The sequence below is a fragment of the Anser cygnoides genome, chromosome 1, assembly GCF_040182565.1.
Source record: "Anser cygnoides isolate HZ-2024a breed goose chromosome 1, Taihu_goose_T2T_genome, whole genome shotgun sequence".
Taxonomy (NCBI): Eukaryota; Metazoa; Chordata; class Aves; order Anseriformes; family Anatidae; genus Anser; species Anser cygnoides.
In genome coordinates, this window is record NC_089873.1 from 123240738 (window position 1) to 123265103 (window position 24366).

At 35.0% G+C, this 24366-nt stretch overlaps 1 protein-coding gene across 20 annotated transcripts in view; it reads left to right on the top strand.

Annotated features, from left to right (window-relative positions):
• The window catches only part of DMD (dystrophin), a 1239454-nt gene that overhangs the window by 546518 nt on the left and 668570 nt on the right, over positions 1-24366 (top strand). For all 20 annotated transcript variants that reach the window (XM_066990426.1, XM_066990443.1, XM_066990448.1 and 17 more), the window contains 4 exons: positions 5949-6059; positions 11056-11229; positions 15267-15422; positions 22425-22595. In XM_066990426.1, the coding sequence (XP_066846527.1) occupies positions 5949-6059; positions 11056-11229; positions 15267-15422; positions 22425-22595 (612 nt within the window). The remainder of the gene's footprint in view (positions 1-5948; positions 6060-11055; positions 11230-15266; positions 15423-22424; positions 22596-24366) is intronic.

The following is a 24366-nucleotide window of genomic DNA, read 5'->3' on the forward strand; positions in this document are numbered from 1 at the left end:
CAAAGTTGATTGCATGGCCTTGAGATTCTCAATAAATTACTGAAGCATGGACAACATTGATAATTATTTCATAATGTGCGCATAAATGTGCATATATTTCAATTTTTACAGCACATGTAAGCTGATCAGAATCAGCTTTTCTTATTCCCTAGAAATGGTTTATTGAACCTTTGAAATAAAGTTGTACATCGAATTCTCATTTTTACTTTTTCTTTGTTTGCTCTAACACATCTGCTTTACAGCAGCATTAAAATGGTAAGAATACAAGTTTAAATAAAATCAAGTATCTCCGGTATAAAAAAAAAACAAACAAACAAAAAACTATCAGAGTACAACATTATATACAGCAACTTTTCTGTACTTTTCACTTAAATTTAGGAAGACAGGTTACAAAAAAAAAAAAACAACTACAGGAAAATTGAAAACAGGTGCTTCATAATGATTTTCAGATGAGACATTCTTTCTAGCATGCCTGTAGAGCTTAAAATCATTTTCAAATATGGGTGTCTTGTAAGGAGTAGCTTAGACAATCTTAATTACATTCTGAGCTGAACATATGTAGCCCTGAAAATCATCTTTTATCTCTCTTTAATATATAAAAGTTTCCATGTCTTTTGAATTAAAAGGTAGATAGACTTACCTTGCAAACGCTTTTCTTGTGTATGTATGTTTGTAAGCACATACGGGTATTTTTGTGTGTGTAAAGAAGTGTCATTTAGAAAACAGGATTGTATTTGCACTCAGTTTTATTTGAAAATGATTCTGATTTACTTGCTCCTAACTTACATAAATGTAAAAATGGGATTAGACAACTTTCTCAGTTTGAATCCTAAGTTGTTAGTTAACAATTGAGCTTCTGAAATTATTTTATTCTTTCCTTTAAATGTAAATAATGTAAATGTTTTTTACATGAAACAGGATACAAATCAGCATTTGTTAAAGATGTATTCATTTAATTTCTCATCTTGTAATTACATAACTCTGCTACATAAGATAAATTTGATATGAAGATATGCTTTTCTTTTTGGTGTATTTGGACCCTATAAATTTTAACATTTTTCAGTGTTCCAAATATCCCATGGATGCATCTGGTTCATGTGCATCCTCAAATGCAAGTCTGGCAATGATCACAGACTGTGTCAAAGGAATTAATTCCGAACTTCAACAACTGAAGCAGCATAAAACTCAACCAACCTTAATTAGCACACTTCTTCATGGGAGAATTTCAGTTCATTGCTTTTGCAGATCTTGTTTTTATTCTTGAGATTTTGTTGTCTGATGTTGAATTCACAGGATTATATTATATCCACGTTAGGGAAAAAAAAAAAGCATAGAGGCTGCTGTTTTTTTCCCTTTCATGTTTTTATTTTAAGTTACAAGTGGAACCTAATGGAAAAAACGTAATTAACAAGTGAACAAATTCAGCGCAAATAATCAAGATCTTTGAAGTTCAGTTGCGAAGTTCTTTAAAATCCTTAGGGGAAAAGGGAATATACAATCAAGTTTAGGCAGGTAAATATACTGAAACATTCCGTAAATGAATGGCTGTCCTAAGCAGTGGCAGAGTAGGCAGATTTCCTAATTTCCGAAGTCTCTGCTGGCACAGCTCTGTTGTGGAATTGAAAACAGCACATTCATATAGGGCATCCTGCAGTACTGTCTGCACAGCTGGACAGGGAATCTTTGAGTCAGTGATGATGGTTTCTGGGCAGAGGTCAGTTTATCCGTGCTGAGAGATTTAACAGACTGTTCAGCAATATGTGTTGCATTTCTTCAAACATAAATAAATAAATCTGGAAGAACTGATGATCAGAAAACTGTTGAGGGCTAGGGAGCTTTGTGTGTCTCCATGTTTGCTTCAAAAATTCAAAACAGTTTAGAGCTTAGATAGGAGGAATAATCTTTGGTTCAGCTAATCAGAAACAAATCTGAGAAAATGAAATTATATTTAGCTCTTTTTAATTGAAATGATCAATTTAGTTTATTCAGAAAGTTGACATAAAGAAAAAGGAGTCCTCAAAGTTAAGTATGTGATATTCAGCTTCTTTCTATCATTTTCGGAATGTAAATTCCATGTGCTTCTTACTCCACCATGTGGCTCTGAGAATTTAATGCTATACAGGCACTGCTACCCAACAGTTTCTACTTACTGGTTAACTCTAAGAACAAGTAAAGATTCACACAAAACAATTTACAAAAAAACATGTAGATAAATCATTTCAGATTCCTCAAGGTTTAATTAATAATAATAATAAAAGCTAGAGTAAGGTTAAGCCTAAAACAATATTTCAGATTTGTTTGCATGGTTGATCTCATTATCCCAACTGAGGTCTTTTTAACTCCTTTAAAATGCTAAGAAAATACAAGGAATGAAGTCATCGTCACAGGAATGTTCCATTTCCTGACTTCTTTTCAAGTATTCAGTAACTGACAGGAAAAAAAATAGATAGATCTGTACTGAAAATATTAAATTTATGTGACAAAGTATTTTCAAGATAATTATTTGTAGCTTTGTTATTATTAAATAACTCCTGGTGCAGAGAGAGAATCCCCAGTTTGTACCGCTGTTTAGTCTGGAAGATATTCTTTTTTTATATTATGGGATAGAAAATACACTTCTTTCACTTCTCACCTGAATGAATAACTTGTCTGTTGTTCTCCCTGCAGACATACCTAAAATTCATTCTGGAGAGTAGAAGAAAAAGTACCATACTTTGTCTTTTCAACAAGCTCCTTGAATCCAGTTCAATAGTGATAAGCACTACACGCCTTACTACTTTCTAAGTAATGATAGTTACTAATCCATTATTAAAATATCATTGTGGTATGTTCAAACGAAAGTTAATATGATACTATAATGGCAGAGTTGCTCAGTTATGTGGTGTATTACTTGACAAGAATAATGCCATGCATCATTGTCTTCAGACTAACATTTTGAGACAAAGACTACATGGTTATCTACCTCATAAAATGTCTAATGTAGAAGGTATTTGTATCTACTTTTCCTGTGCTGGAAATTTTGAGAATTATTTTTTTCAGCTGTACGTAGAAGATGAGGTCAAAAAGGAGCTAGTTAATATGCGGTTTTTAGTAAGTTCTTTTGAGAACTTACTAATTTGCTGATCTTGCCAGCATAGTCAATATTGACTTGCAAGTCCTCCCTGCATTATGAATTTCTGGCAACTAGTATGAAATATCTAACAATGAGGTCAGGCAACGTAAAATAAAGACATTTTGGAGGATAGCATGCAGTATAATACTTGATCCTTAATCCATTCCCGAAATAACGGAGCCAACAGAGTTTCCTTCTTTTGTAAGGAGCAGACAAAACAGACAAGAGGTTTCCTGCAGTTCTGGGGTAGAAGGTAATATCTGTGCCATGAGAAAGCAGTTTCCCCAGTGTTTTAATATTTTACTGAATGTCTTTCAAACTTTTTTGCAACTTGCTGATACTAGATCAACTGAACTTTAAGCTATTTTCATAGTGTAGTCTTTTCAACACTACTCATACGAAAATCTGTTTGCATATTAGACCCCACCTAATCTTTGCAGCCATTGTTCTACAATATTGATTCAAGATATACTCTTACATTTTTGTATTTTTATCCTTTGATTATAAATAAATTGCTTGCTTTTTAACTAAATACCAGAGATGTGTGTATTTTGTGGTTTATGTCTTTGTTGTTGCTTTTGTTTTTGTTTTTTGTTTTTTTTTTGTTTTTTTCCAGATTACTTTCCATTGTTATAATTTTGCTGATTATTCCTGACTGACATTTCTTTGTTTTTGTATATATCATGACTGATTTTCTAATTATGGTAGCAGGTAGCAGGAAATGATATATAATCAAGCTTTCTGTTGCAAGTGTTATTACAGAGTTTGCTTTTATGCCCTACTAGCTTTTTTCCAAATGCTGTTCTAGATGCATAAGATTGCACTTAGATTTGTACCACATTCTCTCAGTTTTAAAATGAGACAAACAATTATGTTGGTTCTTCTGTCTTTCCTTTTTCTGATTGAAGATAGGAAGGGTTTTCAACTAGCTATAGTGCCAATTTCTGCTTTCTTTTTTTGTCAATATATCAATACTCTGCATTTCACTGTTCATCTTTCTAAAATAAAGACTAGTAATGCAAGGAAAAAAAGTATTCCATGCCCTGGAGACTGAAATCTTTTTGTTCTAAAAGCGGTCTTTATGGCAATAGGCACAATCTGTTCATTTGGTCATATATATATATATGTAAAACTAATTATATTTACATATATATACACACACACATACATATGTATGTTTTGTGAAATCATAAACTGTCTGAAAAAAAATGCCAGTCAAAGATAGAAAATGAGCATCCTTAACCTGTAGGACATGATAATTTAATTACAGTGTTATTTATATATACATATACTACATTGTGTTGTGATGTTCTAGAAATGAAGGCAGTTCACGCTGCAAAGATTTTAGTCTTTACTAAAAGACAAAACAGACAGGAACCACTGAGGAAAACAGAGGTGGGAATAATAGAAATGAAAATAAATAAGTGTTTTCATGTGGACATTTGGAAGAAATACATGTAATAAATTCATGAGTCAAAGCGAGTGAAAAAAAGTCAAAACAATCATGTTAGAATTGGATGAACAGGGGCATCATAGGCAGGTGTTATGAATTGTCTTGTAGTCAGGACTGATTTAATCTTTCTGCTGAGACTGCAAATAGCAGTGGCGAATACAGAAAATCTTTACATGCTATAACCCTTACTCATTTTCTTTCAAGCTTTCCTGTAATGTCTTTTTCCTCCCTAATTTCATATTTTGGTGTCAGAGTAGGTTATGCTTCATCTCTCACCTGCAGAGCAATTAAAAAAAAAAAAAAAAAAAAGATCAATTTTCATGCAGTGTCCCATAATACCTAGTTTCATAAACACTACTACTTACCTGTACTGTGCTGTTCTGACCTATTCAGATAAGAATCATTCAATTATATGCTTTTCTGGAGTCACTGTGAGGTTGAATAAAGTAAACTGGAAAATACACCAAAGTTAATTGATGAGGTGCAGAAGAAAAACATTTGAAATATTGGATGTGATGTAGTGTATTTTAGTAGCGTTTAGACTTCTTCCTTGTATATATAGTTCTGACTTCCAAGACATCAAGAAATGATTTGGCTTCAAGAGCATCACCAAGAGCAAGTCACCACCAAAAACTTGGTCCATTTACTACTCAAACACATCCGAGAATCCTGTTACAATTCTAATATACCTCAAGGGCAATATTTTAAACTTAGACAAGGAGAAAATAAATATTACAAAATAAACTATTAAATAAACCTTTTTGCCATGTATTGCATTGTCCTTTCAATTGACCTTCCATGCTTTCTCAAATCAAATATCATATTTTTTTTAAATTCTGTAGTTTGCTCTAAATATTACTGTCCATTCAGTGAATCACCATGACAAGTAGAAATTAAAATACTTGCTATGTACATACAGGATACTTTGATCAGACTTCGCTCAACTCACCTGCTGATGTTGTGAAAATGATAAACAAAATACAAAAATAGTGAAGCAAATCACTTTTCTATTTGTGTTTTTCTTTTCTATGATTAATTCTTGCTTTTCTTCCCAATGAAAATAGTTGCTTTCCTTCAGAAGAAAGAAATATTTATTTTTTGCATGCAGTTTAATCACAATTCTCTTAGCAATATTATATAATTATTGTCATGTCAGAGAGCTATATGCTTGGGAAGGAGAAGAAGGTTTCATTATGATCAGAAGAAACTAGACTGAATAATTTACGGGACAGTGAACAAGTAATTCTTTGAATAATTTCCTCTAGTGATCCAGTATGCATCAGACTACTTTTAATAAACTTCAAAGTCAACTATTCCAAATAATATTAACAAGATTAACATTTTCTTGAAACACTTCTGATTATAGTCTTTGTTCTTCAATAGAAAATACAATCTGAATTAACAAGCCATGAGATTAGTTTGGAAGAAATGAAGAAACGAAACCAGGGCAAAGATGCTGCCAAAAGAGTTTTATCTCAAATCGATGTGGCGCAGGTATGCAAATTTTATTTCCTCCATTTTTTCTTCAGTCATGCAAACAAACAGCCTTAGTAATACTGTTACTATAGTGTGAAATATTATTAAGCTATATCTTATGTTTTAGCTGTTGCTTTCTAATAAGGAAATTAGAAAGAATAAAGTATACAATTCTGACCATTTTTCTATTACAACCTGAATAACTAGTTGGCAACGGTTTTAGAATAGACATAGCTGGCATAACCAACTTGTACGGATGCTGATTAAAGGTTGTTTTGAACGTCCTGCAGTTGCTGCAGGGGCTTTTTGATATACCCTTTGAGGTAAATGAAAACATTTAGAGTTAAAGATACTGTTTTTGAAAGATTGGCAGAACTGCATTTAAATTGTGATGAACCAGATTTTAGATATGTCTTTGTCCTATATTTCATATATCTTCATTTACAGTTCACAGTGTAAGTGGGAGTGGTGGAAGAAGAATAACAAAGTCTAAGCTGAGCAGTGCATTGCAGTCACAGATTTAAAGTGTTAACTAATGCAGTATTTCACCTAGCTTAATAGATGTAGAGAGCTCTGTCTGAAGGAGATTTAATTAACATTTAAGAAAAATACACATTTTTACTGATTAATCCGTGATGGGTTCTTAACTGTTTTGTTTCTTTCATTTCTGGCCAAAGTTCTCCAGACTGCAAAACAAACTGTTGTTACCATTATTATTAGTAATGCCATGGTTCATGGGGAAAGATGAAGAGTTTGGTTATGATATTCACAGTAAACAAGACCATATTTTTCTTCATCTCTGTCAAATGTTTCTAGGTATCTTAGCTTCAGTTTTATTTTTTATTATGAATAAAATGAATGCCCTTTTAAAAGTTATTTAATTCAAAATGAAAAAGTTACTTTCAATGTTTCATCTACAGGACTAGCTTTCCTTTTTTGAGAATACTTGTGTTTCCTTATGTTCCTGTCTTCCTTCACACCAACTCACCTCCTGATGGTCTCCATGGCAGCTACCATGTTGCCAGTATTTCAAAAGTGAAGTGTAGGCATCAGATGACTTTGTATCTAAATGTTTGTAAATTCAACAGCATGCAAAGGAGCACTACCCTTTTTGTATGTATTTTGTTTTTCTTAATCTGTCTTTGTGCAGATATATATTTTTATTTTTTTTTTCCTTCTAAAGGCTTCTCTAGATGACCAGATACATCAGTTTGAGTTTTGACAAACTGGTGGGATCATTTTGAAAATCTGTTTCACTTACACTAGCTAACATATGAACAAACACTAGCAAATTTACATGGATGTTGATCACACTTGGTGCATGCATAATGGAAGTATGCCCCAAGAGGCTGAAAGCTAGAACCTCAGATCCAAATACTTATATTTGATTTTAGGCCAGTGAGCTCCCTTGAATTCTTTCCCAGATTTCATAATATCTATCTTTACTTATTTTTTTCCTGAAGAGCATACTCACTTTTAAATAAATAACAAAAGCATTTTTCTTTTTTGTTAAGCAATGCTTATTTGTCTTAAATATTCATTATAATATTAGTTCAACTGTCTAGGCAGAAAATAAACAATTATGAAAAGAAGTAGCTGCAGTGAAATTCTGAAACTGCAGTCAAACTCTGAAACAGCTGTTCAGTGACCAAATTCATTTGGACTTTTGGAGTATCGTAGGTTGAGAATTCTTATTTTCGAGGTTAAGTGGAAAAGGTAGAATTAGCAAAATAATAATTTATTTCTGCCATGGTGATTTAATACCTAGTTAGTCCTACCAGGCTAGAATTGTTACGCAGAAGAGGAATCTTGTCTGAGGATGTGCTATTTTTGAAAATTTGATACCAATACCTTTGTGGAAAGAAATTACACAGCAGACAAATGACATTCTTGTTTCTTTATGACTTTCATCTGTCTTTTAAGGTAAGCATGGTGTGTCATAGTAAAAACAAACAAAAAACCACTATATCAGAAGTGATATTTTAACATTATTGAAGATAGTAAAATATAAACGAATGGAAAATCTCCAAAAATATTTAATTACATGTAGTTTCAGTTTTGAATAAAATACAAATCTTGTGCTTCTAGCTAAGTTATTTTTCTCAAAAGAAGCAATGAATGATACTTAGTTGTGGTCTTTCCTTTTCTCCCCTCAGTTGTTTCTGTGCTCTTCCTTTATACAGGCCAGCCAAGTTTACCTGACTATAAAGTTTGAGAACTGCCCTCAGTTCAGCTGTTGGTATGAAATAAACTTGGCTAACTACATTTTATACGCATTTAAAGAATTCTCATGTTACTTCTGACCAAAGATCTGTTTAGTATAATACCATGTCATCAGCAGTAGCCAGAAGTCAGTGATAAGTAACATGAACATTTAGTGATACTTCCTCACTGATTTGCAGCTGACAGTCTTCTGGGTCAGAGGTATTTAAAAACACATATCTAATGGCTTTATGAATTTTTGTAAACTGCTAGAATCCACAAGTTCATTGAACACAATTTAACTGAATGCTACACATTGAAGTCTTCCTTTTGTTCATCTTGTATTTCCTGTAAGAAGTTTAATTTGGTGTCACCTTCTTCATGGATTTTGAGAAACAGATGTCATTTGCTATTCAACTTTTTGCATGCTGCTAATTTTACTCACCCTTAGTTGTCTCTTTTCCAGACTGAGTAGTATGTTTAGATAATACTCAGACCTTGAGATATATAGCTTTGATTGCCCCGTCATTCTTCTTTACACATTTTCTATTTTTACAGTTTGTTTTTAAGATGAGGGGATCAAAACTGCACAGTGTTTGAGCACTAATGTAGCTTTATACAGTGACTTTTATACAGTGACGTGTATTTTCTCTTTTGTTCCTTATGTTCCAAATAACCAATTTGTTTATTTGGCTGCTTTTAAGTGTTGGCCTGATATTTTCTTAACTGTGAGAGATATGTAAGTATATGATGTAACTATTATATGTATCTCTTATAACTCCAGTGAGAGTTCTGTTAGATAATTTAAATCCCACTTGTATATAAAGCTTAGTTTGTTAGTGTTTTTTGTTGTTGTTGTTGTTTGGTTTTTTGTTTTTGTTTTTTGTTTTTTTTTTTAGTTTGTTTTTATGATGTTCATTACTTAATTTTGGTAGGATTAAACACTATTTCTCTGTTTTTCTCCTATAGATCTGCAGTACTCTGCAATCTTTCAGTGACTCCTCATAGATGACTTTCATTTTCTCTACCATTAGTATCACCATTCTCTCTCTTTTCTATGTCATTTTTAACGTATTGACCAACACAAATTGTAACAGATGATAGGCCACTGCAAGCTTCCCCCATGACTTGATCTTCATCAAGTTGAAGTATCACAAGAAGAAGAAAAACTAATTATGAATTTAGTGTAGGCAAACACACTGAAGAAAAAAGCAATATCATTTATTCCAATTATGTTTCCTATTCCTATGCATTTGTTTACTTATTTATCCATGGAACTACTTCCTTCCTTACCCCATTGGATCTCAACTTCATTAAGAGAGTTTAACAAGGAATGTTGTCAGAAAGAAATGTTAGAAATCTAAGTCCTTCCAGTACCTAAAAGGGGGCCTATAAGAAAGCTGGAGAGGGACTCCTTGTCAGGGAGTGTAGTGATAGGACAAGGGGTAACAGTTTTAAGCTAAAAGAGTGTAGGTTTAGATTAGATATTTGGGAAACATTATTTACTCAGAGGGTGCTGAGGCACTGGAACAGGTTTCTCAGATAAGTTATGGATGCCCCATCCCTGGAGGTGTTCAAGGCCGGGTTGGATGGGGCTTTGGGCAACCTGGTTTGGTGGAATGTGTCCCTGCCCATCACAGTGGGGTTGGAACTAGGTGATCTTTAAGGTCCCTTTCAACTGAAACCATTCTGTGATTCTATGATTAAGGTTTCTGTGGTACCTAGCATTGTTTTCTACTCATATTAGAATATGATTCCTGGCTCTTTCATAGAATTCTAATAAACATGGTAAGCATGATTTCTTGTTTCAAAAAAAATAAAAAAATAAAAATTAAATAATGCCATATGTTTTTATGTATAGTCCAATTCTGTTCCTTATTATAGTTCTTCTGAAGTTTGTATAGTACAGAAAACAGTGTATTGATATAAAGTGTCCAAGATTTGAAGAAAAAATATCAAAACTGTGTTTGCAAATGCTGAGTTCCTATTTAATTAGTTATCCATTTCTTAGTGATGTTCTATTTTTCAAACAGTAGAAAAACTTACCCTACTAGTAGTTTGCTCTATACTTCTAAAGAGAAATGAGTTCTTATTCCTGTAGATAATTAAAATGCCCTTTCTTTGCTTTATTTCTAATTACTTTCCCTCCACCTAAGGTAGGGATCATGTGAATAAGCAATATAATTAATTGACAAAGATAACAAATTGTGAAAATTGTGAAATTAGGAGCCATGCTTTTCTTAGATTTTTGCCTTCAGATCAGTTTCTTCTTCCTCTAGGTTATGGTGGTGTTCTTTTTTCTTTTTTCTTTTTTTTTTTAATTGAAATATAAATCAATTTTATAGATTAAGTTTTTGAGTTAGACCTACTTACAGCCCAGCAATTTTATTTGAGTTTGTTTAAGGGAATAAAATATTCACTCCTAATACCAAGAAGCAGCAACATGGTAGAGAGCTGATGACCATCCACTCTAGAACTCTTTGTAGTATGTTCAAGCCTCTAAACCTCCATTTTCTTCCCATCCCCAACCTTATGCATACTGGATAATATGAAAACTTTCCCTTTCTTCAGTCCATTACACAGGCTCTTTTGTCCCTGTCTCTACTGCTTCCAGTGCCCTGGATGATCTTTTTCTTCCCATACAGACCAAGATTCTCTGCTGCTGGTATTTTACCAAAAAAAGATTTCAAATGTTTAAATGAGGAACTGTGCTGATTGATAATGCTTTCTAAGCATGCTGAAATGGATCTAAGGCTTGTCTTCAATGTTGATTTCATTTGACATTTAATATTCATCCCTGTTTACTTTTCAGAAAAAGCTGCAGGATGTCTCTGTGAAGTTTCGCTTGTTTCAAAAGCCAGCCAATTTTGAACAACGTCTACAAGAATGTAAAAGAATTTTAGATGAAGTGAAACTGCAGGTGCCCAAGTTGGAGTTGAACAGTGTTGAGCAGGAAGTAGTACAATCACAGTTGGATCATTGCATGGTGAATATATAAAAATACATATAAAAATACTCTCTTTCCTGTCTGTTCAGTCCTTAGAATGTATAGTATTTTCAGCTATGATTTTAATATGCCTGTGAGAGGAATTAGAAAATCTGAGAAAGATTTAAGAGGAAAGTTATGCGATGAAAGTGTTTGGAACCTTTTTAGTTAACCCTTGATTGGGGGGGGGGTATGGTTAGAAGGTAGAGAGAGAAGACAGAGAGAAGGGATTTATCCTCCTTGTCCAATTTCCCTTGTTTGTAAATGAGGTTAGAAGAACATTTATATGTTTAAAACTGTTCGATTTCAGAGCTTGCCAAGCTAAAATAGCATGGTGATATTTCTCTAGCAGTCTTAAAGTAAATTACTTTTCCTTTTTATATGGTGTTGTCTTCTTCCATCATGACAAAGAAACGTAGGATACTTAATGAAAAATCTTGAAAATATGAATCTATATGGAGAAAGCTAAAGATGACAGAATGTTATCTGGAATTCAGGATGAGAAACAAAGTATCAGTTAATCACAAAATTTAAAAAAATAAAATACTCTAATTTCAGTGTACTTTCAAACGATGGGCATGGACTTTCAGAATTTATTCAGTCACGGGGTATTTTCGAGCTGACTGAATGAGTAGTACCTTGCCTCAGGAAAAAACGTGACCTCTGTATACAGGTTCCAATCTCAGCTATGCCCTGATTATATGCCCCAACCAAAGAAATTTAGGGCTATATACTCCAGGGTGCATTTATAGTTAAATTATAGCAAGGTATTCTGGAAGAACGCCTGGTTGTATGCAAACAACCCAGAGGGGAGTGTAGGAGTGAGCGGGCTGTGGGCCTCTCCTCCTCCTTGCAGAGGGTATGGCAGTATCTTGTTCCTGCTCCAGGAGGAGGATTGGACTAGATGATCTTTCAAGGTCCCTTCCAATCCCTAACATTCTGTGATTCTGTGACTTCCACTGTATGAGAATATAAGTCAGGAATTCTTTCTAATCCTCCCTTCCCATCTTGCATATGAGTTTATTTTCATGGATGGGATCTATTTTCCACTGTGTGCTAACGTCATGGAACGCTGTAATATATGGGGTTGCGATGCATGCAATGCCTGGTTTTCTAGCCAGGAAACTCAAAACATAAAGCAAAACCATTGCAGCTTTCATGAGATGTCATGCTGTGACTTTTTTATGGTACAAAAGAGACCTGAATATGTCCTAAAGAATACGAGGAAAAATCTGTATGCATCACTTTAATACCCTTGTAATCCTGTACCCCCTTATTGTTGACAAGAAGTAGAGATAAAGATGAACACAGTTTTGATAACAGTAAAATGGAGATTTTAACAGCAAATATCAGGGCAATCAGATGCTTGTCTTCAGCTGTTTTTGTTTTAGTTTTTGTTTTGTTTGTTTTCTGGCACTTTGGCATGCCTGAAGACAGTTTTTTTTCCCTTAACTTCTTTCAGACCTAAATGTAAGAATTAAAAAATAAGTGTGGAACAAGTTGATTCTATTATTTTACTTTTTTTTTTTTAATGTAGTTACCCTTAAATTCATATTTTTATCAGAATTACGTGGTAATTAGAATCCCTGTGCTTAGTTTCACTCAGTAGCTAGCTTTTGTAGCCCCATAGCTATCATGTTGTAGGAATATGTTTTTAGATCATTATTCTCTACAAGGAATCTCATGATATTTGTTTTAAAAATCTACTCATATTATCCGATCAGATGTGACCAGTGTCTATCACACAACAGCTTCCTAATTTGTTGGCATGTTTTCAGTGATGAAGAGTGTATCTTTTATATGGGGTACCTAGAGAGTAGTTGGTCTATATACATACTGCCTTTAAGTAAATGAAATAATAATCATGTTGAGAGTCATCTTGGTAATTCAGATTATGGAGAAAATGTGCTTGGAAAAAATGTCTTTACTGTCCAGGTATACTAGACACAGATTTTACGTTGTGAGAGATACCACTGATAAAAGAGAAGCTCAAAAAATTACATCTGAAAAAAAAAGCATAGTGTAATTTATTCTGCAGTTCTGTCAAAGCGTACAGGACAGTGTATTTATTTTGCAGCACATGATAGCAAAATGCCAGAACACAGAATTAAGCTAGGCATCTGTGATGGTATCACATGGATGGGCAGCCGAGCTCCACCACAACCGTTCTCTCACTCTCCCTCCTCAAAGGAAGAGAGTGAGAAAATATGATGAAAAAGGGCTTAAGGGTTGAGATAAGGACAGGGAGATCACTCAAGAGTTATTGTTACAGGTAAAACAGACTCAGCATAGGGAGATTAATAAAATCTATTACCTATTACCAGCAAGGTAGAGCAGTGAGAAACTAAAAGCAAACCAAAAACACCTTCTCCCCATCCACCTCCTCCCCTCGAGCAGCACAGGGGAACGGGGAATGGTGGCTGGGGTCAGTCCCTGACTCTTCGTCTTGGCTGCTCCTTCACGGTCACTCTCTGCCCCTGCTCCACGCGGGGTCCCTCCCACGGGATGCCGTCCTTCCCGAACTGAGCCTGCGGGGGCTGCCCACAGGCAGCAGCTCTTCCAGCACTGCTCCCACACGGCTCCGTACCACGGGGTCCATCCATCCCCCAGGAGCAAACTGCTCCAGCACGGGTCCCCCACGGGCGGGCGGCAGCTCCCCCCAGACCCCCTGCTCCTGCGTGGGCTCCTCTCCACGGGCTGCAGCTCCGGCCCGGGGCCTGCTCCTGCGGGGGCTCTCCATGGGCCGCAGCCTCCTCCAGGCCACATCCACCTGCTCCACGTGGGCTCCTCCACGGGCTGCAGCGTGGAGATCTGCTCCGTGTGGGACCCATGGGCTGCAGGGGGACAGCCTGCTCCACCAGGGGCCTCTCCCTGCACAGGCCGCAGGGGAACTGCTGCTGCCTGCCTGGAGCACCTCCTGCCCTCCTGCTGCACTCACCTGGGGGGCTGCAGGGCTGCTTCTCACTCAGCTCTGGCCACCAGCGGGTTGCTTTTAGAGCTAACTGGAGCTGTCTCTTGTCTAACAGGGGACAGCTTTTGGGTCCTGCTCACAGAAGTCACCCTTGAAGCCCCCCTGCTACCTAGGCTTTGCCATGTAAATGGAACATCTCAAAAATAGTTTCCTAGAAGGTTTATGTTTCCCGTTCTTTATATACCTCTGTGATAATATATATTCTGCATTTCTGTGGAGTCTCTTCCCACTGCTAAGTTGAGTGGAATTTCCTTTTTAGACCAAAATTTAATCTTAGATTAAATAGAATAATAAATTCAACTTCTGTTCTATTTACGTGAATGTTAATTTGGGCATTTATGTGGCTGGTAAATTGCTTGAGATACCAAGTCATGTTTAGCTGATGATACTTTCTTCCTGTAGATTTTTTAATTATTTAAGTTTGCTAACAGAATTACACTTGATAAATGTAGGGAAAAACCTCTACCCTACCAGTCTCTTGATTTAGTAATACAAAAAACTGTTAGATTTTTAAGTGACTTTACTTGCTATTTATATAATTTAAATACATTCAACGAGCTGTACAAGTTGACAGAAAATGTTTGTTGTTGTTTTAAATATTGCATTATCTAAATCAGTTTGAAAATTACCTTTGTCATATAACAATGACTGATGGCATGTATTTTCTGTAACATTTCTACTCTTACATTTGCTGACATGTGTGAAAATGATGGTAATGATAGGCTGTTCTGAATCTATTCATTTGATTTCTGATTTAGAAAAAGTGATATTTTTTTCTCAAACTTTTAATTACACTTTATTTTTTTATTTATTTAATTACATACACACTCAGGGTGAGTTTTTCTTTACCTTTACGTCACATGCCTGGTATCTGATGAGCACTCTCAGCTCCCCAGTTTTCAAAGGGGAGTGGAAGGTGCTCGAAGTCATGCATGATGGTGTTTTTAGGCAGCAAACAATACAGAGAATTCTAGTGCATCTTTCTAATAGCTTTATCTTTTCTGTGATCATTTTGTCTTTCTTCTTTTAATGGGGGTGTTTCTCTTTCATATTTCTATTTGAATAGAAATTATATAAAAGCCTGAGTGAGGTGAAGTCTGAAGTGGAAACAGTGATAAAAACTGGGAGGCAGATTGTTCAAAAGCAGCAAACAGAGAACCCAAAAGAACTGGATGAAAGGCTTACAGCTTTGAAGTTGCAATATAATGAATTGGGTGCAAAGGTAAGCTGTGTATTTGGTAATACAAAATTACGCTCTCTTTTTAACTGGCAAACTGAAGAATAATCTTGGTATGGTAAGTTAATGAGGCAAAGGCAGTCATCAGAATGGCTATTCAGTTGTGCTGAGAAAAAAAAAAACTTCTAGAAAAATACAAAATTGCTTCATTAAAGTTTAAAATTCTACTTCCTAAGTCTTTTTACTTTTTTTTTTCTTCTAGTAGTTTGTTGGTTTGGGTGGAGGAGGGCAGAGGTAGGTGTTGTTTCCTTTTAATGCCTCAAACAGTCACTAGTTTCAAAACACTTCAGGTCAGAAAATACTTTTTGTGAATTGATAACTTCCTTCCTTTCCTTTCCTTTCCTTTCCTTTCCTTTCCTTTCTTTCCTTTCCTTTCCTTTCCTTTCCTTTCCTTTCCTTTCCTTTCCTTTCCTTTCCTTTCCTTTCCTTTCCTTTCCTTTCCTTTCCTTTCCTTTCCTTTCCTTTCCTTTCCTTTCCTTTCCTTTCCTTTCCTTTCCTTTCCTTTCCTTTCCTTTCCTTTCCTTTCCTTTCCTTTCCTTTCCTTTCCTTTCCTTTCCTTTCCTTTCCTTTCCTTTCCTTTCCTTTCCTTTCCTTTCCTTTCCTTTCCTTTCCTTTCCTTTCCTTTCCTTTCCTTTCCTTTCCTTTCCTTTCCTTTCCTTTCCTTTCCTTTCCTTTCCTTTCCTTTCCTTTCCTTTCCTTTCCTTTCCTTTCCTTTCCTTTCCTTTCCTTTCCTTTCCTTTCCTTTCCTTTCCTTTCCTTTCCTTTCCTTTCCTTTCCTTTCCTTTCCTTTCCTTTCCTTTCCTTTCCTTTCCTTTCCTTTCCTTTCCTTTCCTTTCCTTTCCTTTCCTTTCCTTTCCTTTCCTTTCCTTTCCTTTCCTTTCCTTTCCTTTCCTTTCCTTTCCTTTCCTTTCCTTTCCTTTCCTTTCCTTTCCTTTCCTTTCCTTTCCTTTCCTTTCCTTTCCTTTCCTTTCCTTTCCTTTCCTTTCCTTTCCTTTCCTTTCCTTTCCTTTCCTTTCCTTTCCTTTCCTTTCCTTTCCTTTCCTTTCCTTTCCTTTCCTTTCCTTTCCTTTCCTTTCCTTTCCTTTCCTTTCCTTTCCTTTCCTTTCCTTTCCTTTCCTTTCCTTTCCTTTCCTTTCCTTTCCTTTCCTTTCCTTTCCTTTCCTTTCCTTTCCTTTCCTTTCCTTTCCTTTCCTTTCCTTTCCTTTCCTTTCCTTTCCTTTCCTTTCCTTTCCTTTCCTTTCCTTTCCTTTCCTTTCCTTTCCTTTCCTTTCCTTTCCTTTCCTTTCCTTTCCTTTCCTTTCCTTTCCTTTCCTTTCCTTTCCTTTCCTTTCCTTTCCTTTCCTTTCCTTTCCTTTCCTTTCCTTTCCTTTCCTTTCCTTTCCTTTCCTTTCCTTTCCTTTCCTTTCCTTTCCTTTCCTTTCCTTTCCTTTCCTTTCCTTTCCTTTCCTTTCCTTTCCTTTCCTTCTTTTTTCCCAATGAGCTACTTGATAAAAGAGAATTCTAATTTTCATTTTCTTCTGCCTCTGGTTGTACATATCTTTAAGTATTTTGCTTCTATTTGCTGTTTTCCACAAATTGACCATAAGTTCTTGCTATTGCAACTTTCCACAGGAGGCATTTGTGTACCACTCTGCTTTGCTTCATCTGCACTCCTGACTTTAACTACAACTATGCTCAGTTCTTGTCATAACTATTCCCTGGTTTAAATCTCATGGAAAACCCTGACTTAGCTGTTTGCTATATCCTAATATATAAATCACATAGAATATTTTTATGAGTATATGGAATAACTGTCCCATTGTTTAACATATCAGATATCAGATATGAGCAAGCTTTCTTTTTTAGAAATTAGTCATTTGTCATCCTCTGTTCCATAGGGATCATTACATTTCTTCATGTTGAGCAACAGTGATCATCCTTTGAGCTCTGTCATGAGAACTGTATTGCCTTGGAATATAATTGTTTAGGAAACTTGTTTTTTTAAAAATTCTGACATTTGTACAGTGCTCAGTTTGACCACTTAGTGTGTATTAGCGTATAATTAGGAGGAGTACATGAATACATTACCAATATTCTCTTACTTCAGCTTCACCTGCAGAAAACTAAAAAACAAACAAATGAAAAAACAACGACAAATAGTTCCCAAATTGTGGCAGTTTTTTACCTTATGCCAATGATAAATTAGTTATATGTAACTAACCTCATAGAACCAATCTCTATTTATTTCCCAAGCATTGTCTTTCATTGTGTAAAATTTTTATTTCTACGTCATCTATTTCTGTATCAACTCACATATAGTAAGATGCTGCTATGCTTTCTAACAGGATAATGTTTTTGTTCACTCAAATTTTCCCTAAAAGTCACCTAAACAGACAATAGGAAAGTCAGACTACTAACCAGTATCAACAAGACTATGACTAAAAATTATAAAAATTGCATCATTTCCTAAAGGCTTTTTATTCTGGGTCTGCGTTATCTATGGAATGTGTTTGTCTGCTACTGAAGTGCAATCCCCTACAAGGATTGTTGAGCTCTGAAGAGGAGCTGTGGCGTTGTCCTAAAGAAAACTTCATGCAAATAATTTAATTAACAGCTGTCCTTAGTCTGTTTTCCTCCTCCTGCCCTCATTATTAGAACTATCCAGAGAACTTATAAAAACTGTAAGATTAGAGTAAATTTGGTGCAGCAAGTGCCTGTGTGAAGACTGAAATTCAGATATGGTTGTCTGTTTATTGTTAAAATTTATACACTTCTAATGAAAAGAATATATATATATATATTAATTTTGGGAAACTATAAATGATTAATGAGTCAGTATGTGTTTTAAGCACATGATGATTATTGAGCCCCACTGACTACAATAGCATAAAACAAGTTTGGGAACCTGAATTAAAACAGTTCTCTGTCTTACTAGAAAATAAAGGTATTAAAAGACATCAAGCTTTTGAGTGTAAATAAAACTGAAAAGTCTGTTTCATTAAGGTGTGGATAGCTATCATTGGAGATTATGTAATGTATTTGTTTTCTCCATTATTTTAGAAAGGACTGTAGCATTTGTTCCTACATTGTATTGAATGTAGCTGCAGCTAGACAGGTGCCATTATTTGAGGAAACCTCTCAATTAATGAAGGGATAAAAATGTGCCATTAGGAAGCCATTAGTTATCTGAAGTGAGCAATATTGAAAATTAATGTCTCTCAAAAATCTGTAGTGTTATTTTTACTTTTGTTGTCCTAGATTTAATTTTTCCCATTTGCTTTCACATATAATGGTATTTGATGGTTTTAGAGGGTCGCAAATGCCCAAAATTAGAGAACTAGAATAATCACTTAGCCATTTTGAGTCCTAATTGATTGCACTGAGTCTGGAGAACCATAGCCTTTCTTTTGAAGGACAAAAAAAGAAAAAAAAAGTAGTTATAACTAATAGTATCTCAGGACTGAAATGAGTAGCCTTAGGGAAAACACATGTTCAAGTGTAGACTCACTTGTGTGATTTCATATATAGTGTTTCAGGAGGTCCCCTATATTTAAAACAATGCTTAATAAGCACATTCTTAAGAGTGTGTGAGAGGTATCATTCAGTACTTCAAACATGCTGAACTGTCGTTCTCTCAAGTGGACAGAAAAATTACAATAATTTCTACTAATTTTGTACAACACCTACTGGAGTTTTGCTATTTTTTTTGTATCAATACTTGAGATCCTGAACCTAGAAGTACTTCCCCTTAAGAAGAGGAGTTGTTGTTGTCGTTGTTTGTTTTTTAATTTGCTTCTTTTGTTTTTAGCATATACACATTTGGATATCTATTCCTATCAATAAACCTAATTGATTAGGTAGTATCAGATTTTAAACCCCTTTTTGGTCTAGAAATGAGTTTTGTCTGTCCAGAAATTTTGCCCTATGTTTTTAGACAAATACGCTTTGAGAACACGATGAATAATTTCGAAACTTTAGTGGTGGCCTCAGTGTAAATAGTTTTGAAATGAAATTACAAGAAAACAAAATGTGGTTAAATGTCTTGTGATAGTGGTTGCATTTAATGTAAGTATTCCATGCCTGTGCTTGCGTTCACTCATTTGTGAATTCATTATTCTCTCTTTTACAGAAACACATGTATGCATATACACACAAATAGGTACAGCTTAGGTAGTGTGCTAGTTGTGAGTAGCTATGATGTAGGGTCTGTAGCATGCTCACAAATCACTTCATGATAATTCAGCAGAAGAGGGGGCTAGACTCTCTAAAACAAAGTGACAGTAATAATGTTCTCGGTGTTCTCCTAAGGGCAATGCATGCTAGAGTGATTCCTCACAAGCCCAGTGCTGCACAGGAATTTGACTCTTCAACTTTGGCTGTATTTGGATGTGAAATACCTTTCTTTTTGCCTTAAATATCTATTTTTTTTCATTGTATTTTTATTATTACAGACAAAGATTCTTGCAAGTAAACCATTAACATAGCTTAAATAGTTTTAAAATATAGAGTAAACTTATGGAGATAGTATGTTTGATATCACTGTCTGAAACAGAAGGCCTTAAGGTGGCACTGTTTCCTATTTGTCTTTAGAAATACATCTTTACGTTTAAAGAATAAGCAGGAACTGATAAATTTGTAACCTCCAGATATACACGGTGTGCATGGGAATAGTATAATATTATTGACAGTATATACAGAGTTTAGAGATGTATAGAGCCATACAAATATTTTTTCAAAAGCCATCAGTTTTAGAATACACTGATACCAGTTTTGGATACCTGATACTACTGTAGACAATGGTACTTGCTGCCAGTGGTTGTACTCTTGGAGAAGATCTAATATAAAGATGGGGAAAAATTTGAAAGTGTCCCCCTGCAGCCCCCCCCCAAAAAAAAAAAATATCCTAATTTCATGAACAACAGAAATAGTCTTACTGTCAACATGTAGGGAAAATTAATCACAGTGTACAAAATTAAGCAAAAACAGGGTCTTGATATGGGCGGTGGTAAGCAACCAAAATAGAAGTGTAACTTAGAAGTTCCGGTTATTATATGCTTGTATTTATTCAAGATAAATTTGCTTTTCTTAATGATTTTATTGTTTTAAGGGAGAAATACAAAGACTGCAATTAAAAAATACATAAATAAAAATCAGTGGCTACAATCTCAATTATTAATTGACATGCAAGGTTATTTCTTTTAAATGTTTGTGACCTACTGCACTCTTTCAATCCACCTTCATTGATCAGCATTTTGTTTTAATTTCAGCGGAACATAATTTATTAATTCATATTTTCTAATTACCAATCTCCTAATGCCCATTGTGGTGTAAGTTCCTATGTGAGACCCCTTCACTTAGTCTTATGCCTGCTCTAATAAATATTCAGAAACTTACCTCTCTTCCTGAACATGCTCAGGGGCTTGTAGGGAAGATTGTGTTCCTCCCATCCCACAGAATGTTAACCAAAATACCTTACAGGACAGTCAAGACAAATACTCGGCCTTCCTTCCGGACACCGGTAATAGGTTTAAAAGAACTTTAAAAATAGCACATATATTGTCCATATTACTTCTCATCCAGAATGTTCAGCATATGAAAATCCTAACTGAGAAGCTGTGAGGGTGAAGTCGTGAACATGGGTAGCTGGAAGATTGTAAGGTAGTGGTGGAGTATATGACTTAGGTAGGCCATAAAGGTTGGAAAGTCTAAAGAAAAACATAAAGGTGCTGCAAATAAGTCTGTGGTGAAGACTCCCAAGTAAAAGCTCCAGAATCAATTTCACAGGACTTGAGCTCGGTGATAGGTTACAGGCAAATGTGAGCATGGGTTGGTGCTCTAAGGAAACTAGAAGTGACAAAACAGACAGGAGATGAGGAGGAGGAAGAAGTAGAGAGAGGGCTATGATGGAGGATTGTGGACTGCGGGAAAGAAACTTGGGTTTACAGTCTATAGACTAAACTTCCTTTAAAAAGTCTGTAATACAGCCTACTCAGAGTAAATGCTTGTGCAGCTCTCTAGGAAAATGTACGTTTTATCTTTTTGTTGTTGATTTATTTGGAACAGAGGTGCATAATCTTTAGTCAATGTCAAACAGATTTGCATGGGGACACGGTTTTCCTGGACACCTTGGTTTTCCTGTTCTCCAGGAAAGAAAGCAAAATCTGTCCAAACTACAAATGTTCCTATTGCAGGATGGGTGTGAGTCTGATTCTGCTCTGGGAGCATCATACTAAAGTTGCAGACATTTTTTAAAAGGTGGTGGGAGGTGTGTGAGAGAGCTTTAATAAAGAACACACTAAAGAATGTAGTGTATGTTCCACAGTAACCCAAATAGGTGTTATTAAACCATAGAAAGGATTTACAAATGATGGATGTGTCTGCTGATTTTTTGTTTGCTTTGAAAAAGAAGAAAAAAAAATCCTATGCAAAAATACTACATTTAAAGACTGTTATTCAGACAACAAAAAAGTATTCTGAGAAGTTCAAAACTTAAGTTTAACTGTGTTGCCTTAGTTTGACATCATTCAGTGACTTTTGTGCTTGAAGATTTGAGGGTTTGTTTGGCAGAGAGTCTTTTTTCTTCTATACGGTGTAGTTACACAGATAGAAAATGTTGAGTATTCAATATGACTATATAGCCATCTGTATGAAAATATACTCCTTGAAGGATTTTGATATTTATGCTGTGTCTCAGGGAAAGCCTGTTAATTCATCTGTTCTAAATTAGTTTGCTATGCATGACTTCAAAAGAGAGGAGGGGATTTGCAGGGGTCTTCTGCTAGTTCAAACTAGCCTCTTTATGCACATGTTTTTGTTATAGGTACTTGCATTCTAGCAGCAAAATTGTAGATACTGAGAACTAAAGAAAGACAAATATATTAAAAGTGCAACTTGGCTTGTAAAATTTCAAGTTAAGCTTTTATATGTAAGTGGCACTTAGAATATACTATAAGAATCATCAAACCAGTTAGACTGAAGAGCTAAGAAACACATGTTTTATTTCCGCAGGTTACAGAAAAAAAGCAAGAGTTAGAGAAATGCTTGAAATTGTCCCGGAAGCTACGAAAAGAAATTAATGCTCTGACAGAATGGCTTGCAGCGACAGATGCGGAATTGACAAAGAGATCATCTGTGCAGGGGATGCCTAGCAATTTGGATGCTGAAATTGCCTGGGGCAAGGTAACATTGCAACACACAGTGTACCTTTATATATCTCAGTTTATGCATATTAAAGAAAGCTCAATAAAGAGAATACAAATTCTAGCATTTTAATTACCAGAACTTTGTTAAGACATTATCTTTCAATAACATTAATGCTCAAAAAGTTTTAATCATATTAATCTCTTTACATATACATACAATGGAGGTGTATATATATATGTATCCATAGCACAATTCACCTTCGTACTGCAATAATCTTCACAGATGAATTTAAAGATAAGAATTTCATTTTTCAGAGAGTACTATTAATTATCCATCCAGTATCTATGTAAATAGAGATGCCTTCTCTTTCATCCCATTCTACTCATGGTTAGAAAAGTATTAAACAGTAAAACAGCTCCAATACATGAAAGCTTAAGGATGTCAGAAGGGTGTATATTCCATGTGGTCAGATAGCAGCCAGGAGGTAGAATATTTGTTCCCTTACCTTGTTTGTTTTGTAGCTCATTCGTTTTCACTCTGGGAGCTTCTTACTTCCCATGGTACCTCACTTCAAACTCTTAGTTTAGGTTAAAATTCAAATCCTAAAACGAAACTTTCCTCAAAATTGCTATGTATACCACAATTAGGTAAAAATCACAAAGGAATGTAAGAGTTGTACATCAAAGTGTGTAACTCTATGTGTTATAAAGACTTAGCACAGTATCATTCAACAGAAGCTGATCTAGTTTATATTCTGCATATGTAAGGAAAATCCATTCTAACTCAATATAAGCAAACCACACCATCATTATATACACATACCAAAATCTGTGTTTTTTAGGAAACCGTGCTCATCATTATCCAAAGCTTTAAACTTCCAAATAATTATGTGCAGCCAGCAGCATTCTGAGTAAGTGCTCCTATATATAATTTCAAAACAAGACAACAAAAAACTGTAAATATTATTGTTTATTTGTGAAAAAAAAAAAAAAACACACACTTTAGCTTTGATTAATAGGAAAAATTCTTTAAACATCTTACCAGTTTCACCATACTCTATGGGTATGGTCCTGAATAATGTGCAGGCAACTTTATAAATTCTTTGAAAGGCTGTAGTGGTTTCAGGCACTGGTGTACAATTGGCTTCTAGTTTCCTGTATTTTTTGGAATATGTGTGGGTTTTTTGTTTTGTTTTTAACTGCCCCTTTCAAGCTTTCACTAACCCTTTGATAAGATGCCTTCAGCCTTGAAAAACACTGATAATTTATGAAACGAGTAACAAGAAAACAAACAAAAAACTAACAAAACAAACAAACAAAAAACTACAAGTCTTTTGTGAGATATGGAGTCTTTTCTTTTGTCATCAGTCCCTAAGAATGACAGTGTTTTAAAAGTAATGTCCGAGCATATGTAAAGATCAGGTTTTGCTATATTACAGTTACTTCTTTGACTATTACTACTTAGACTTTGGAACAAAAACCTTGATCCCTAAGATACCCCATTCTTGCATGATATTTTCTCATTTTCACTTGCTGCCTTCACTGTAAAATATTACGCAGTTCCTCTCATCACTTTTGATCAATATTGTGATCTTATCACACATAATATAGGACGTCAGATATTTAAGAGATATTATATTAGATGATAGAGGTTTGTCATGCCTCCAAACTAACCTGCTAGTTAGTCCATGACTCAGTCCATTTACCTGGTAAAGAAAGTAAAAACAATCTTTGGTGTTGCTAAACTACACAGTACATATCTACCAAAACAGAAATATAAACTGTATGTTCCTATGTGCTTTTTCAGG